Source organism: Calonectris borealis, chromosome 8 (genome assembly GCF_964195595.1).
Source record: "Calonectris borealis chromosome 8, bCalBor7.hap1.2, whole genome shotgun sequence".
Taxonomy (NCBI): domain Eukaryota; kingdom Metazoa; phylum Chordata; class Aves; order Procellariiformes; family Procellariidae; genus Calonectris; species Calonectris borealis.
In genome coordinates this window covers 19645139-19663234 of record NC_134319.1, presented here as the reverse complement: position 1 = coordinate 19663234, position 18096 = coordinate 19645139, and the positions used below count along the sequence as shown (strand labels likewise).

General features: G+C 38.7%; 1 protein-coding gene and 1 long non-coding RNA gene across 11 annotated transcripts in view; both read right to left on the bottom strand.

Moving 5' to 3' along the window:
* The window catches only part of LOC142084967 (formin-binding protein 1-like), an 81468-nt gene that overhangs the window by 48934 nt on the left and 14438 nt on the right, over window positions 1-18096 (bottom strand). For 4 of the 10 annotated variants that reach the window (XM_075156322.1, XM_075156324.1, XM_075156325.1 and 1 more), the window contains exon 1: window positions 8510-8821. The exons of the other annotated variants lie outside the window; for them this stretch is intronic. In XM_075156322.1, the coding sequence (XP_075012423.1) occupies window positions 8510-8533 (24 nt within the window). In that variant the 5' untranslated portion in view covers window positions 8534-8821. Of the gene's footprint in view, window positions 1-8509; window positions 8822-18096 lie in introns of those variants that run through there. 10 annotated transcript variants of the gene reach the window in all.
* On the bottom strand, window positions 10888-17082 carry LOC142084969 (uncharacterized). Its single transcript, XR_012674508.1, has 3 exons — window positions 15355-17082; window positions 12461-12604; window positions 10888-11835 (listed from the first exon to the last, which is right to left on the bottom strand). It is a non-coding gene; the product is annotated as an uncharacterized LOC142084969 (long non-coding RNA).

Here is an 18096-nt window from a genome sequence, read left to right as displayed (position 1 = left end):
AGAAGCATACCCCACATTCTTAGACCCCCTCAATTACTCTGCCAACCAGAATTTATAAAGTGAGGTTTTCACATCCACTTGAGTTGGGCACCCATCATGAAGGAGAAAGAATCTAACAATCAAATGCTGTCTTTCCAAAGGATTTACAAAGCAGATAGAGATCCAAAAGGCACACCCATCTTCGTCACCTTCACTCACATCTGGTTCCCCCAAGTATGCCAAAAGTAAGACTGCCTCTCAACTCTCCAGTGCAATTGCTGTCGTATTTCAGAAGTTCTTCAGTACTTAAATAATACTCCAAACTCAAATCAAGTGGATGCCATTTCATTGCACAATGCTGAAAAAAATAGTTTACTTAATATGGAACTACAAAAAAGCATGTTGTACTATTTCTTGTGTACCAGCCGATGAGAAGTGATTTGCACAGTATCTACCTCCTAAACAAATACTTGCTAAGCATAAGCATTACATGAATAGATACTATGATAAAATGGTGAACTTTCTTGTTAACACACAGCAGATTTTACCCATTCAAGTGAAGAGTTTTAAGTGGTTAGTTCAAGTAGACAGTCTGATCAAAGAGAATCAGGACGAGTTATTAGAATTTGCTGCTTTTTGTGTTTTGCTTTTAAAACACTATATTGCTTTGCACCTACACATTAAAGAACACTACATTTGTATTCTACAAATGCGGGTATTGTTACAATATTAATTTGATTAAAAAAACCCCAAACTTTATTCCAATTTTAAAACCCAACTAACAGAGAGAAAAAATAAGTTTACTTGCCCAAGACCACACAAGAGTTCCACAGTAAAGCCCAAGAAAAATTCAGGTCTTGCAATATTAGCTTTTTAGCTCACTGTAAGACTGCACTTTTCCTTCAAAAGATGTAAAAAGTAACAAAACTATGTACAAACGTACAAACCACAATGCCAGAAAATAGTTTTAGCAGTCTAGTGCCCTTTTTATTGTAAATGACGAAGCAGAGTTCTGACTAAAGAAAAAAAATCAAGGAAAAGGTATTCATTAATCTCACATGTAACTATTTCAAATTTCAATACTATTGAAATTAACAAAAAAATAATTACACCTGAAATTAAGCCCTTTCTTGTTCTTGTCACCTAGCAGGAAATACAATACCTGCTGCCACTCTCCTCTTAGAATAGAACCTTGTAGTGGAGAAAAACCTGCAATCCAGACTAACAAATTTATTGCGGATAAAGAGTCAGTGCAGAGGGTCAGCATTTTAATAAAAACCAGAAGGTCTTCATTAGTGTAATACTTTTTTTTTTCCTTCTCCTCCCATCCAGCTGAAGCACTGACATGCATCCGAAGATGAACCTCTAAACTTTCTGCCAAGAGAGCACTGGGACTGGGGTACGTAAACTCACTAGGGGCAAAATGAAACAAGCTGATTGGAATTTCAGCTTTCACTGAACAATTTGTTCACCAACACAAGGAAAAAGCTGAACATATCTGGACTTTGGGGAATTCTTTTTCTACCAAAAAGAATTCAAGTTGCTGAAAAAGTATGCACATGTGTGTTATGAACAATGAAAATTTAATCTGAAATGTGTTAAAGAACTTCCGCTCCATTAAAAAACAAACAAACAAAAAAATACCACCTGCATTACTCAATTACTGCACGCTAAAAAACTGCTCTGCAAATGTAAGGACTGAAATATTTAATTACTGTATTAATAATAGACCGTCTCACCCAGATCAACCCAGTATAAGAACTAATTTAAATACATAAATGAACTTTTAGACACTTTAGACTTATTTCAGTATGTCTATAGCATCAGTGACAACTCTACACAAGCATTAACACAAACCTTCTGTCTTCCAGTATTTACTTGCAAACTGTTGAAAGCACAAATCATACCTACTTGGACAGCCCTCACCAAGAACAGAAACCTGAACACATTGACAACAGACTTTTTTCTACTCATGCTTTCTCCATCCCAAGTTCTGATGGATTTGCCATTCCAAAGGATCATTATTTTGACAGATACCCTCTTCAAAGAAATCCTCTGCTTGCTTGAGATAAAAGATCTTGCAATCTCAAACAATCTCCTGCTATTCTCACTCAGGAAATCAAACTGCCAGCTGTAGCATTTAGAATCTTGATACAGGCAACTCTCAGATTTTGTATTACGAATAAGGATACTACATACATTTTTAAAAAGACAGAAATGTTTTTCCATCGTTCAGCATTTCCAGATTAGTAAAGTCCCATGTATGTTTGTACAAACTTCCTTGAAGAGCATATACATTTCCAAGCACATAGACAAGTGGAGCCATAAATAAAAGCAGATGCCATTTTAATAGATATCAGGTGATAAACTGTTTTCAAAACTGAAAAAAAACTTTCTAAACAGATACTCAAGGGCACAAACACATATGCATTCTTAAATTAAATTATGTTCAACATCAAAACCAAACCGATAAAGTCTCAAGACAATGACTCACCCCTTCCTGGAAAAATCAGTAAAAAGGTCAGATGTTTATAAACCAGACAATTGCTGGAAAAATAAGGATAAACATTATTTCTAACTAAAACTCAATACAATTGTTTTCATTCCGGAGCGTGAAGTAACTACACATTCAATAATCAAGTACTTGATCCTTACATAACTTTCTATCTGGAAATCTCAGAGGTCTTCACAAGAATGAGATCAGCTGCACAATACTCCTTGTGAAAGACTGCAACCTCACAGAGGTTAAGCATTTTACCCAGTATCTTACCCATGACAGAGGAAATGTATGTCCATCCCATGCATCTGGAAAACTCTGTAATTTCATACTTTAGCCACAAGACACATTCCTCGCACACATTTGCAGACCACAACAGCAAGAACACTGAATGAAAAGAGAATCCATACAGAGCACTGCTTGCAATCTTTGGGTTAAGTTGAAGGAGTTGTTTAAGAAAACAATTAAGTTGTTTAAGAAAACAATTTACTAGCATTAACAATGGTAGTGACTACATAACCACAGTCATATTAATCGTAGAGAAAGGTTTCTCAGTTTCAAACTGCTTGCAAAAAACTTTTATTTAGCTAAAAAAAAAAAAAAAACCACAACAGATTTTCCCATCTAGTGAACAAAAATACGAGAAAATATTACAACAGAAATATGCTATGTAATACTTAGCTACCTTTTGAAGTCAACTTTTTCATATTTACATTCTGTGGATGTTTTCCATATAATTAAACTTGGCAACTTTTAAGATTAGACAATATCACCACACAATTTATCTTCTACAAAAAGAGAATACATGATTCTAAAACAAGAAGGAAACAATGTCTGAAACAGGCATTGAAAGCGTAAGAAAATTTTTAACAGCTTTTGAAAAACTACTGATGCAACTGAAAATTATTTAATATTTTTGTAAATAAAACTTGGGTTTAGAATGAATTTTGTTTAAGGAAAGATTAAAAAGAGCACATCACCAAATATACTTTGATCTTTCTTTGGTCAAACGCAACTCATTTCTAAAATAGTATTCTACAGTGCCAGTGGTTTCTTAATTATAAGAGATGGTGTGCTTCTGGCCCCAAGGAGCTCACAACAATAGTATCATTAAATCTTCTTTAGCCTTTTTTTTTTTAATCATAAAATCTTAGCACAAAAGCCCTCAGCAAAACTTCTGCTTTAAATATTTATCAAGAGGTGAGAAACAGATGGCTAGACTGGTTTTACAGACTGAAAATGTTCTGACATGGTATTCAAACTCTTTTTCTGCTAACTGCTACTAAGGGGTTCACAGAGGTTCGAAAGAACGTGCATCAAAAGCTGAAAAACATCCTTCCTGATTTTTTTAAAGAGACAGCACAAACGCTAATTCATTTCCAAGGAAGCCACTTCAGAGTGCCAATCACACAGTTTCACTTGCCTCCACTCATTAAGCCAAGAACTTCACTATCAACCATCCTCCAGTGTCCAAAGCTCAGTGAGCCTTTAGCGTCAAAGCAAATGCACTATATATTCAACTGAACAAAAACCCAAGACGACAATAACCAGATACATTTTGTTAAATATTCTATGTTAATGTTATTTGTACACTTTACGCCCATCACAAAAAGAACTCCAGATGTACAGAAACATACACACTGAACAGATGCTCATGCTGAGTAGATTCTTTAACATGTCAGAATGCATCATTTTTATTTCCAAATATTTCAAGTTACTAAAAAAAACAATTTTAGTTCCATTCATCTATTCTTGCCTTGGATATTGCAGTACAGTTTGACAGAAGTCAGACAAGGGCACCTTATTAAGCAAAGTATGGAAGTCTGCCCAGGACTTCAATGTGTAAACCCTCTTACTGCTCATGAGGTGAACATAAGCATGCTGCATTTGAAAATCGTGTTTAAAAAAAAGTTAAACCTCTGAAGAGTGTATCTAAATAAACAGCAGCCATTTTCTATTACTAGCACTGCCACTTTGCAATTATGTGCCCCTTTTCATGAGACGATTATTGCTTTACAAATATTTGCTAGGAAAAAGTTAAATAGTACAGACAGGAAAATTTAGCACACAACAGTCAAATTCTCAGAAAATTTAATTTCAACTGGATTACAGAAGACTAGACTTGCCAGTTCTCACTACTCTATTCTAACCATTAAAAGAATATTATCAAGCAAGCCAGTTCACTCAAGTATCTCAGTCTTTGTGTGGACACACCATAAGGAATATGCTGCACAGTGACCACGCAGATAAATGCATTAATGAGAATAAAACTATTTGTGGAATAATACTTTCAAAATTGATCAAAATTTTTTGTTGTGATAAAAAAAGCATAAAAGGGGAACACATTTCACAGTGTAGAAAACATTGTAGAATGAAACATTTCTAATGACAGGATGGCTTAAATGAATCAAGATTTATTTCACTATTATTAATTCATGTTATTTCATACAATGCTACCAAAGGAAATACATTCATAATTGGAAGCAGTAACGCAACAGGGAGCACGCTGTTCAGCCAAGACATACAGAAAGCACAAAGTGCCTCTAACTACTCCAGCCTACTCAAGACATATATGTTTTGGCCAACGCACACCCACTTCAGAGAATGGTGGTGTACTTATAAAAATGGTTGCTTGAAAAACAAAAAGTCCCATAATCCACAAACAGAAATAGCAGCTACAGAATTTAAGGAATTAGAAAATACTGGCCTATCAGAGAAAATCTTTCCCTTGTCATGTCCCTGATGTAATCATTTAAGAAGTAAGAGTAGCATATGCCCTGTTTCAATACCAGAACAGCCAACTTAAATAAGTACCACATAAACACCAGACATGAGTTGCTTTCCTAATTCCCTAATTTTACTTCTGCCTCCTTATTTGTCTCTAAATTCATCCATGCACACTTTTTACTTTATCAGAAATAGCATAAAGACTCCAGAAAAAAAAAAAAATCAGAACTGTGAATCAGCATAAAACACCAATAATCAGCATGAAGAAATACAATTTGAGAAGGCAGGGTTAAGGAGATATTAAAACACCTGATACAAGATCATCTAATTTGCCTCAGTGAATCAGCAAAAGCCTACATCATATTTGCAAATGTTCTTTATCATCTTGGTACCATTCTTAATCCTGAAAGACTCCATTTTTATGACCACAGGTGCAAGTGCTAATGAGGGAGAGCTTTAGGCTCAATGAGGTCTCCAGAAAACCTGTGCAGAACAGACCTCTGCAGCTGGAGACTCTTACATGAGTACAACACCATGAGTTGCTAATGCCCTGCTGCCATCAGCAAACGCAGCGTGGCTTGGGCTGCCTTCTGAAGCTGCACTGATACTAGCAACAGGGAACAACGAAGGACAAGCTACAACAGAACACAAACACATCTAATAGTTTTTTTACTCCCTGTTCAGAGCCATGTCTTTGAAGCTCCACAAATACTGTTTTTCCTTGTGTTTTTAACCTAGATTTAAGCTAATTTTTAATGAATTTAATTTTGTGCCAGATTTAAAAAAAAAAATCTTTATTTGCCCAACACAAGTTGTTAAAACAATTAAATGTCCAATACTCTTCTCAATCAGTAAGAGAAGCACTGAATATTTTTCCAACTAAGAAAACAATTTGCTTTGTAACCCTAATAGATATTTTTTAAAAAGTATGATTAGATTCGGCAGAAAAAAATAACCCACTTAAAAGGCACACTTTAATGAAAAAACTTGTATTGTCAGAGCCTAGTTGTATAGTTACAAACAGACCATTTTATGCAGTTACCTCATTAGTGTAGAATTGCAGGTATCTCCCGATATCAAGCAAAAAGTATATTAAATTTTGCTGAAATAAAAGTGTTGCAGTAAAACTTTTAGCTTAAAAATCTGGCGTTATGTCTTCAAACTAACACATAAGAATTAGTGACTTAAGAAACAACATATAGTAGGTCTAGATAAAATTCAGCTAGTTTCATTGACACTGAATGAAATGCTTGTCATTAAAAGGAAGTCTGAGGTCAAAATCCACCTTTTAGTATGTATTTCTTAAGCACATAAGGAAGACAAACACTCTCTTACAAAACTGAATACAAGATAGACTACAAAACCTTAACTGTCATTTAACAAGCTGAACAAAGAAAATAAAATCAAGAGGCTGCTAAAATGAACAGAGATGAGTAAGGCAAAACTCTGCTTTGTAAAACGATACATACTCAAGTGCCTACAGAAGAAAATTCAGCACTCTCCTAAAACCCCCACTCTTCCAAAACCTCTCATCTGAAGTATATACAAGCATGAGCTACAAAGACACACTTGTGCTGCCAATATAAATCATGGCTTTTAGTTACTCCTTACTGTTAATATTACAGTTTTATATTTCAGTTTTGTTACAGCAGTGCTGTCAGTACTTCAGAAGCATATTTTATCTGAATTCTCATCATGCCTATAAATCCTCGTTAAGTACAAGGTGTACAAAACACTAAAGTAACCCCTAAATATCTTTAAATCAGGCTTCTCCACGTAGTACACCTCATGCAGTGCTATTACATCTTAATTTTGCATAGCCAGACACAACTTATTCAGGTGGCTTCAGGAGCTCCACTGGCATAACTCCTATACCCCACCCACATACTCTGACCGCGATGCCACAGCCTGCCTTTTACTCCTCAGCTCACTCGGGCAACTAGTTGTCTCAGTGCTGCGCAGATCTTTGCTCCTCTAGAGACTAATAACCCTGTACTAGAAGCTACTGATAAAGGAATTTAATTCAACTTCAAATTAAAAAAAAAAAGATGAAAAAAAAAAAAAAATAATTCTAGGTCCAAGTCAAGAGTTCCTAAATAGACTTTGGGTTGCAATGTTTAGCTTTCTGTAAATTTTTTTCTGAGCGCAAGTGTCTGTGCTTCACAGTCTTCGGTCTTTAAAAGCAAATAAACGAAGGGCAGGCAGCATTTAAAACGGCAACGTTAAACCCTCCTTGGTACTATAATTTTTTTTGCTTAAGCTTTCCCACGATCAGTGTCAGCTCCAGTTATAGCAGCAACAGCAGGAAATCTGATAGAGAAAATAAAACATCCCACAACTGCCTGCGAACAGACATCGTTGTGCTTCGCTCCGGCAGATTCCCCCGGGAGAAGCCCCTTCTTTATTGCCCTCGGCACAGCCAAAAAACCTTCAGAGGAGGAGTGGAGGTTTAAAAAAAGATCTAACCCAATGCAGACACAGGCGCGCACAGACGCTGTCTACTTGCTGCCAAGTCTTCGTATTTTAAAAAAAAAAAAAAAAAAAAAAAAACACAACAAAAAACCAATAATGTATTAGCCAACGTTTTGGGGTACTTTTAGAGACAAAGCTATGTAATAGCTACTTCCAATTAGGAGCGACAGCTCAAAACGCTTTACTCGTCAGAGCAGTCCGGTGGTTTTGGGGAGAGGAGCAGCCCTGCGACCGCCCGGCACCGCCGCCCAGAGGGTGCCCGGTGCGGGCCGCTGCCGCTGCCCGAGCCGCGCCGGGACCCCGCCCCACGCCACCCCCAAGCACGCCGCCGGCCCCAGCCGTCTCGCACCGAGAGCCCTGCCCTCCTTTCGCCTCAGAGTAAGGCGGGGGGGAGCGGGGGGCGCACACAAAGAAGCCCGACCTGCTGCGACCGTTACCGGGCGAACGGTGGAGCGCGAGGCGGCGCGTGCCCCCCCCACCCTCGCCGCGGCGAGCGCCATGGCCGCGCGAGGCGGCGCGCGCGCACCCACAGCCCGGACGAGGCGCTCCCCGACCCACCGCCCCCGCCGAGCGCCCGCCTCTCCAGCCCCTCCTTAGCTCCCCCTTCCCCAACGCTTACGCCACCTCCCTCCGCCGCTTCCAGCGCCTCGCCCCCCACCCCCAAGCCCCCCCTGCCCGACCCCCCTGCCCGGTGCCCGCCGCCCCAGCGCCGAACAAAGCGCCTCGGCGGCCGCCTCAGCTCCGGCCGCTCCGCGCCTTCCCCGGGGAAGCCGCCTCAGCAGACAAGGGAAGGCGGCGAACCCCAGACACAATGAGAGGCGAGCCGGGACTCACCCACAGCTCCGTGCCCCAGCTCATGGCTGCTCCGCGGGCAGTGCCGGCTCCAGCAGAGGCGACGGCGGGGATTAGGAGTCGGGCGGCGGCCGGAGAAGGGGTCCCGGCCGGGCAGCGCCGGTGCCCTCGGTCACTGGGGAGAGGCGAGAGGCAGCGGCGGCAAGGAACGACGTCGCTCCCAGCTCCAGCTCCGCCTGGCTCAGGGAGGGGGGGGAGCCGCGGAGGAGACTGGGAGAGGGGCGGGCCTGGCTGAGGCGGCGGGGGGACGGGACGGGGTGAGGCCGCCGCGCCGCGGGAGGGAGGCCGGGCGCCGACCTCGCCGCCGGGCCTCAAGGGGGAGGCCCGGCGGCGAGGTCGGCGCCCGGCCTCCCTCCCGCGGCGCCACACGAACCCTGGAGCCCCCAACGGCCGCGGAGTGGCGGGGTGTCACGGTGCGAAGCGGCTCCCGTTGGCGGCTGCGTCGTTACTCATTAACGAGGAGGAGGAGGAGGGTGGGGGGCGCCTGGCGGAAGGCGGCAACGAGGCCCCGGGTCTTTGTATCCCGCCCGGCTGCGAGGCCTCCTCCCGGGAAAGCGCTGACTCACGCCCGGGAGAGGCGGGAGTCCTGCCTGCCTGGCTGCGCACCGGCGGGGCCTCGCACCCTCCTCACCTGGCACGATAGCGAGGAAAAGAAAGAAACAGGGAAGCTTCCCGCCCCGATGTGTAAGTAAATAATAAGAAGTTAGGAAATGCGAGGCTGGCATCTGAGAAAAAATAACCTGTTTTTGATGGATGAAACATATCATTGAATGACCGTAACAGGGACTTTCCTCAGCAGCTAGAAAAAGAGGGGTGTTAAATCCTTGTCAAAGATGATTTTTTGCACCAAAGTGTCTGTTACGAAGCTACTAATAGAAAGGAAAGGCTTTGAAAGCCACCTGAATTAAATTCCCCTCTCAAAGCATCAATTTCTTGATTTTCCTCTCCTTTTAACTTAAAACCATTTTTACAGACTGCAATAAAGACTCGGTGAAAATACTGCTGTCTTAAGTGTCTATATCATGGAAAAAAAATTACTTAAATCCAATTACTTTTTCATTTCCAAGTCACCTTCCAGGTAATGTTTGCCTGCATCGCAATTTAGGTTTAGTCCTGTTTTCCATATGAAAGGAAAATGCAAGTTCTTCTGGATCTATATAAAATTATTGTATTAGAATAATATTAACATCAGAATTTATCAAAATAAGCACATGAGATCACACATCAACAATGTAATTTCTGGAGTGAAATGTTTAAGCTAGTTCACACACGAGGCATGCATTTGGTCTGTGGGGATCCACAAAATGAGTAAATATGCCACATGCTATGGTGGTCTACATGTATGTTTTAGCAAGACAGTGGTCATATAACCCCCAAATTTTAGACTGAAGATTAAATTCCACACCTGGGCACAGTTCAGTTAACTCTGACACATTAACTCAGTTTGTAGATTGCATACATTACTGAAAATACTCACCAAGCAGAATACATGTTGAGGGTTCGGATAATGAAGCAGAAATAAATAAATTATAAAAATGATGAATAAATATATATTTGAATTCACTCAACTTGCATGCCTTTCAGGATTAGGAAAAAATAATTTCCATTAAACACTGTGAACTTCAATCAGCTTTTTGCTTAGCTACCAGTTTGCCACACACCTTTATACGATTCTTCAAAAAATATAATCATATGATATAATGAGATAACCTGGTTCAAAACATAATTAAGTAAAAAATTAAAAGAATTTGCTCATTTTATATGCTTTTTAATATATCTCTTTTAAATTAATACCTATGCTATAACTTGCTACATATGTAATAATTTTAGAAAAAGGGATCTAAAAATCTTGAATTGTGCTTTAATCCATATTCTACTGTGTCCTAACCAAGGTTTCTAAATGCACCCAACAATCTGGGCACCTTTGGTTTTGGAAGCCTGATTTGGCACTTTTTTTAAAAAAGTGTAATGTTGAGAAATAAATGTACACTGAACCTTTAAACACCGGGGGTGAGAGTCCTGACCATTTAAATGAATTAGAAATTTGCTGCTGGCTTCAGGAGAGTCAGGATTTTTCACTTTCTGACCATTTCAGGAAAACTCATCTTTCCAATTGTTTGAGCTTAGATATCTAAAAATGAACCCTAAAAAATAACTTTTGAGTTACAATTTTCAACCTTAGAAGCTCCAATGGAGTATTGAAAATTAATCTACTGGAAAATGGATCCTAAATTCTGGGTCTATGGATCCAGAAGCTTTGAAAGCCAGGCACTTACTTGGCACTCAAATTTGAAATACTGGCCTTTCATTGCATGAAACATCAAGAGAGTTTCAAAGTGTAACACATATATATATTTTTTTAATATATATATATTTTTATATTTGTGGTTGGTTGATACCTGAACCCTCAGGTTCTTTTACTTAACTCTAATTTAAGAATTAACTAATTACTCCTATTTCTTCAAAATGTGCAAGCCCAACATTCTCAACATGTCAGGATTTGTTTTCAATTCAGAGCAATATAACAAAATTGAATGTTTTATGGTGATCTCTAGCCATTTTAGGAGAAGGAAACTGCAGCCTGTATCATAGGTACATAAATACAATAGTTAGCTTCTCAGTAATGCTTAAAAAGCCAAATTCTACCTAATGAGAGGTCTTCCCAGGACAAACAGGATTCCTTCTTTCCATGCAGCTATCTTTAAAAAACATCTTTAAAAAAAACATCTCTCTAAAAAAAATCTTTAAAAGCCCTAGGGTAAAGCAAGCGTCAGGAGCTGGACGATGTTGCAGAGATTCTGGTTAACTTCACAACCTCCAGAACAGGTTGAGAGGCTGCTCTGAAATACTGTGTCAAATAGGATAGGTGTTATCACAGCAGACTCTGGGCTATACCCACCTTTTAAGAGCATATGTACTCTATAAAGAGAAGCAATCAAAAGATATTACTGAACAGGCTTTGAACAAACTAGCATCAGAATAGGAAACTGTATCATTGCATTAGAGCACTACTGCAGTATGGCTAATTATTCATGTTCAGAGGTTAACAATTAGACTTGGGAAGTAAAGCTGATGAGGCCAGAAGCTGTACACATTAACATAGTGTTCCTGGGACCCAACCTAGTGTTTCTGCATGGAAGCATGATGAACCATTTAGCTGTATCAGTTCATTCACAACTAGCTCAGATCTTGGACCTTCATTGTGCAATGCAGAAACACCTCTAGAGAATTAGCACAAAATCTGACTCAAAGGATACAGTCCACAATTATCTGAGATACTGCTGATAGCCGTTGCTTCTTCAGGTAAACTAAATGAAACAGATTGAGGAGAGTTGGACAACATTAATAATGCTATAGGGAAATGGAGGAATGATTGCTTCCAATATTCCTGGAAAAGTAGTTAAGTACTTTTTAATCTAATCTGGACATACTATTATTTTAAAACATAAAAAACCAATGTAAACTTCTAAAGTTTGTGCAATATAGGATAAAAACCTTCACAATGCCTTTTATACAGTTTCATTTAGTGCAAAATCTATTTCTTGCCAAGAGATTTCAGTGGCTTTATTAGTGTTTGAATTGAAATATGGGCACAACTGTTTTCAAGATTGGTTTCTGATTTTTAGTTTGCTTTCAACCTGTACTTTTTCCAAAAACAGAAGTACATAATATGTATCAGGTATGCATACAGAGATGTGCATTTCACCTTTACTTAAACTAGGAGCCACCGTTTCATCAGTAAAGAGAAGATCATAGCTCATTACAACAATAAACTACAAAGGTAATTGGTTCTAAGTTAGTTAAAAGACAAAAAGCACTTAAGTTATCACAGAACCAGGAATTCATAAACAATATATTAATTAAGACCATGGGATCAAATCAAATTCTACCTCTCAAAAAATAAAACAGAAGTCTTAGCAGCATAACACTTACCGTTTCAGCTTAGCAAGAAGTCTGACATCAGTCATCATTAGGCCCTTTTCCTGCTTGCATACACCCTTGCTTCAGGAGATTCCCATCTATATACTGAGCTGTGCTCTCCTCCAGTTTAGCAGTTCAGGATGTGAAATGACCTAGCTGTAAGATGAGGGAAAGAGACTACTGCATCTCCACAGGATATTGCCGGAAACATTATAACTCTCAATCATTTAGAATTTTTACATTGTTTCCGTTATCAGGGATTGCAACTGGCCCTAGGCTTAGAAGTAATTAAAAAACTACTACCCTACAGATTTTTTTTCTTCTAGTCACATCCTTAAAAACATTAGTCCGGGGGGGGGGGGGGGGGGGGGGGGAACACAACTAAAAAAAGTCTCACTAAAGGGACTCAAGAATACGTTAAGGACATATTTAAGTAATTTTCACGTGCAGCAAAGGCTTCATGATAAATTGCATTGTTCTAGTGTCCTTGTAAACCATTAGCATTTTCTGGAAAATGATGACAACTTATTTTTAGCTTAGAAAATTTACTGTTATATTTAGCTGTTTTCCCCATCATTGACTAATCAGTGCAGGCTTTAAAAGAAAACTGCCTGATTTTATTTCTAGACTGAATCCACATAATTCCAGTTATTACAATAGCTATATATTTTGTTAATTCTATTCACTTCTCAACAGAATGTACTTGAGTTTACAAGTGTACCTAAGGATATTATCTTGGCAGAACAACAATTTGCATGATTAATTTGGAGTGGCAGAAAAGCTGTCTGGCACTCCCTGTGGGCACACTTTCTAAAGAGAGAAGCAGCTTAGCTTTCCATTGCCACAGAAATCAGCAGGACCAAACAAATTACTTCCAAATATCTCTTTCTCAGTGTGAGGTGCCATTAATCCTTTTCTCTGCTAGCCAGCAGTCTCTTTGTCATATTAAAATCGGATTTTTACTCCACAAAGAAAATGAAGTGTTGCAAAAACCCTAAGTATTATCTCTTTTCCCTTGAAAACCAAAAGAATTTAGCTCCTCCCTGCCTTTACACATGTATTTCCCCTATCACCAGCAGTCTAAGTGCTCTAATTTCAAAAAATATTAATGATCATAAATGCCTCCATGTGGTGAGTGGGTAATTATTACTTTACAGCTCAGGAAATACTTTGAGACAAAAGAATAGGTGTCTTGACACTTCAACTTGTGCCAAGTTCTCCAGACTTCCTCTCTCTCCCAGAGGCTGGTTATTTAACCGTAACCAGCAGTACGCAAAGAGTTTGTAGCTGTGCATCTGACTAGAGGCTTACTTCCACTGGGTTCCTATTTCAACTATTAGGCAAAATAAACTTACAGTTTTATTCTGAGTATTCTTTTTTTGAAGCAGAAAATTAGCAGGAAACTATATTAGACCACACCATCCCTGCTTCAAGGCAGAAGGAAAACTGCACTTAGTGCAGCCTCAGCCACTCCTTAGGGTGACCTAATTCTAATTTTTCTCCCATCTCTGAATTTTTGTGAGAAGAACTGTACCCCCCCATCTTTTCCAGTCTGTACTGAAACGCATTTTATATAGCAGAAGAAAGGTATGTTTCTTCTTTTTCTCTCGTCTCAGCAAGCAAAACAGAAAGACATCACCAGTGATTGAAAAACAGAACCGAAAGGACACTACTTACATCAGCTATAAATAGGAGGAAAATGAGAACTTCCATCTGCTTTTATGAAATATCCTGTGTTCACTCTTTTTGCCTGCGCTATAGCCAAGAGCGCATCTTTCCATGCCATATGTAGCAGAGGAAATGTGGTGTCAATCAGCATCAGCTAGCAATATTTTAAGTACAAACAGCCTCTTATTTCACAGGAATTTGCTTTTTTCCAGTGAAGTAAGATTATCACATGATAACTTAGCATTTCCTTTTGATAACATACAACTGTATCTCAAGCTGGAGGCTGGACAATTACAAAATATCAGAGAATACCCATAAATCATGATCTCAAAATATGATTTTCAATTCTTTAATGCTTGCATCACCGGCTTGAATACTATAAATCCATTTGCTTTCATTGCACATACTTTCAGAATTATATCAAAACATAACCATAAACTCCAGGGCTTTGCTACCTTAATTTCTGATATCTCCAGTTCACCTAACCCATGTCTTCTCGATTCTCCCACCAACCCCATCCACGCACATTTCCTTACATTAAAAGAACATGGAGCTGTATCTAACATGCAGAGTTAGGTATAGCTATGGTGAATTCTGATAGTCAAAGTATTTCATTACCGTATTACCTACAGCCATAAAGATTATTAGTTTGAGATAATAACCAACGACTTGAATAGTAACTGCTATCTGCATCGATTAGCTAGCAGCTTTCAAGCAGAGTGTATGGATTGACATACTGTACTAATATTGAAAGATGGAGAGTCTGCGTCATGGTACTAATTCAAGCTGTAGAAAAATGAATAGTGGATGAATGTGTAGCTAAGGATCAGCACCACTCATTTTCAGACTTGCTGAAATATTTTACTATCATCGACTTAGAATTATGATCAGAAACACAAATATATATGCAGTTGTGCAAAATCTGCCTTAACATTTGAACATGATCAGTATCCTGGGTTACTGGTTAATCTCATTAAAGGAGTTTTAATTTAAAACTGGTTCATGAATTATCACCATAGACTGTAAGATTCAGTTAAGAGGTTTTCAGTAGTTCCAACATAGTCAGCTGAAACCCATTTCCTGAACTTGACAGCCGCCTGCTGGCAAGCGAAGGAACAACCAGTATAACATAATACCAACCTGTTTCTGCTGTAATCAATCAGATCCCATTTCATTGAATAAGGTATGAGTTACATTAATCTAAAACTGAGGCGGCCAATGTCCCTTGATTGTCCTACCTTCCATACCACTGCAGGTCTTGACTTCCCTCCTTTAAAGGATTTCATTTCAGTGGTCAGTGGTTTAATTTCAGGTGTCCTTCCCTTCTTATTTTACATCTGTGGTGGTTCCTCCTTTTCTCATGAGAAAGTTGATGTCCACATTGCATAATACCACATTTAATTGGTGCATGAAAAAACTGTCAAAGGATCACAGTCTGGAAGGAAACTCAAGAATAATTCACATATCCAAGAAAACTCCCTCCCTCCCACTATTAATCACTTTAAAATAACCAGAATCAGTAAATAAATCAACAATGGGAATGAGAACAGTGTGCTGTGCATAGAATACATATCCCACTCAGCAAATCAATTACCTTTCCACGTCTCCCTCTCACATTAATAAAGACAGCTACAACTCTGTTTATTATTCTTATTTGCCCCAAGTGAGATTCTGATCAGAAACTAACTGCAGAAATTTTCAAGTAATCCCAAAGAAACAAAACCAAAAATAAAGAAATCACTTGTTTAGGAAGGAATTTTATTTTTGTGACATTACGTTTTTGGAGCTCTATTTAACTAAATTTGAAGACCAACACTTGCTCTTTGGACTTAAAACGCAGATCAAACCTAACAGGTAGCCAGCTGAATCCTAGTAAGAGTCTTTCCCCCCACCCCGCTTTGTTTTTGCATATTCTTCCCTTGAGACAAAGTGAGATGCAAAGGGAAGAATATACACTGTCCTCCCTAACGCACCCATCTTCTGGTAGCCAGGGTTTTCTCCGTTGGATTTACCGCTACTTTGGGTACTCTCCTTATGTCCAGATCTCCTCAGTTAATGAATTTTTGAAAATGAAATACACAAAACATAAGGGTTCCGTTGTGTTGCTACTACCTTTGTGCCTTTAATAGCTAGTCCACAAAAAGAAGTTATGTCATTATTTCCTAAGACCTTTTTTCCATACTAAAAAAATGCACCATTTTCAGCACCAAGTAAAAAATTTGACTAAATTTGAGGACTAAACTGCCCCTCTTGGTTGGAATATATACACCACTGAGGCAGGTTACAAAAATATAACCAAATACAGATAAGTATGAAAAATCTATTTCAACATTCAGAAGCTTTATTCTGCGTTCACAAAAGGGAAACTTTTTAAATATGCTATTATAACACAGTCAATACCAGAGATTTCATTTTAGGGCAACGTCCAAGTCTCAATCCCTTTTTCACATCATTAAAGCAAAAGCACAGTTAAAGCAATCAATAAAATGCCCTCTCCCTCCAGGCTTGCCTGCTACTATAGTTGTTCCCGCAGGACTGTGTGATTCATGCCCTAGATCCTTTTCATCTGTGAAGGGAAGCCAGTTCATCATTTTCCTGAGAGAAAAGTTTGAGAGGCGATTTTTGTCTCAGAACATCAACTAACACTTTTAAAATAGGGAAAGATAACTCACTAACAGCAGTGACAGTTTAGCCCTGTGTTTTCACATCCTGCAGGTAGAATAAATATCTTTTTCACATTCAGTCAAAAATTGCCCCTTTCATTTTAATGATACAATATATTAAGATAAAATAATTTCATTTGTTTATAAAGCTTTCGTTTTGTTTAAATTTTATTTGGAACTATATTTTTAAAAACAATTTTGTAAGCACCTCAAAAACTGTAAAATTTTTGTAGAAATTAAAACATCATTGTTTCCAACAGATTCAAGTTTCAAAACATTAGAACATATTGAAAACAAGAAATTAACAAGTTATTCATAATTTAAGGGTAACGAGTTCAGCTGTATAAAACTTACCCAGCAATCCCAGACACTTAAATTACCATAGGTACAGAATACATAACACCATCAGAGAATATGGAAGAAGCGCATATTTTAAGATGCAACTGTCTTTTTATTTAAAAGTTTTGAATTTTACCTGTCAAAAATAAATATCTATGCATGAAAAGTTGTACCAGTTGTAATGCTGTTTGCATTACAGTAGGAAAAAAAAAATTATCTTTGTTGCTTATATTCCTCCTTCATTCCTCCTGTAGATGTCCTAACATTTTTAGACGTGAAGTCTCCTTTACTGCAGGATGGGATGGTGAAGACTCTCAGAATTTTTGTATTACTAACACTGCCACTGCCCTGATAAATTTAGTTCTCTTCCATGGATTACACTGCTGCCTGAGAAAACAAATTCGTACCTGAAACGAAAAGGACGTTGAATTTGATTTCTAATTCAGCTGTGGTTTTTCACTCTGTAGGTGACAGAATGAAACCTGAACACAACATTAATAAAACCAAGTCCTGGCCCATAACCAGCAATCCCAAGCACTGTGCTATTACAAATAAATGCTTTCATCTCTGACAATGACTTTTATAACAAGTCTGTTTTCCCAATTACTTGCTCTCTACATGAGTCACCCTTCCATGAAGTCTGACATGAAGATAGCATCTTTTTCCTCTACATAGTGCACCACCTTTTAGTTCTGTAGCATGTGAAAGTGCAAACTTCAAAGCACAGCAAGGGCCGTTCAAATACCTACATTATTACATTGGGCAGCGTAACATTGCCTACACCTAATTAATGCTTGTACAATGCTTTGAAGATATAAATGTTTATGATTACTGACTAGTAACTGTATTGAACCAATACCAAAACTGGACTAAATCCTACTGAAATGAGTGTGGAAATCATTCAAAGTTACACCATGCAGTACTACTACTCCCACAACATTAGTTATCCTACGTGGTGGCTGAGGAGGAAGGAGAAGG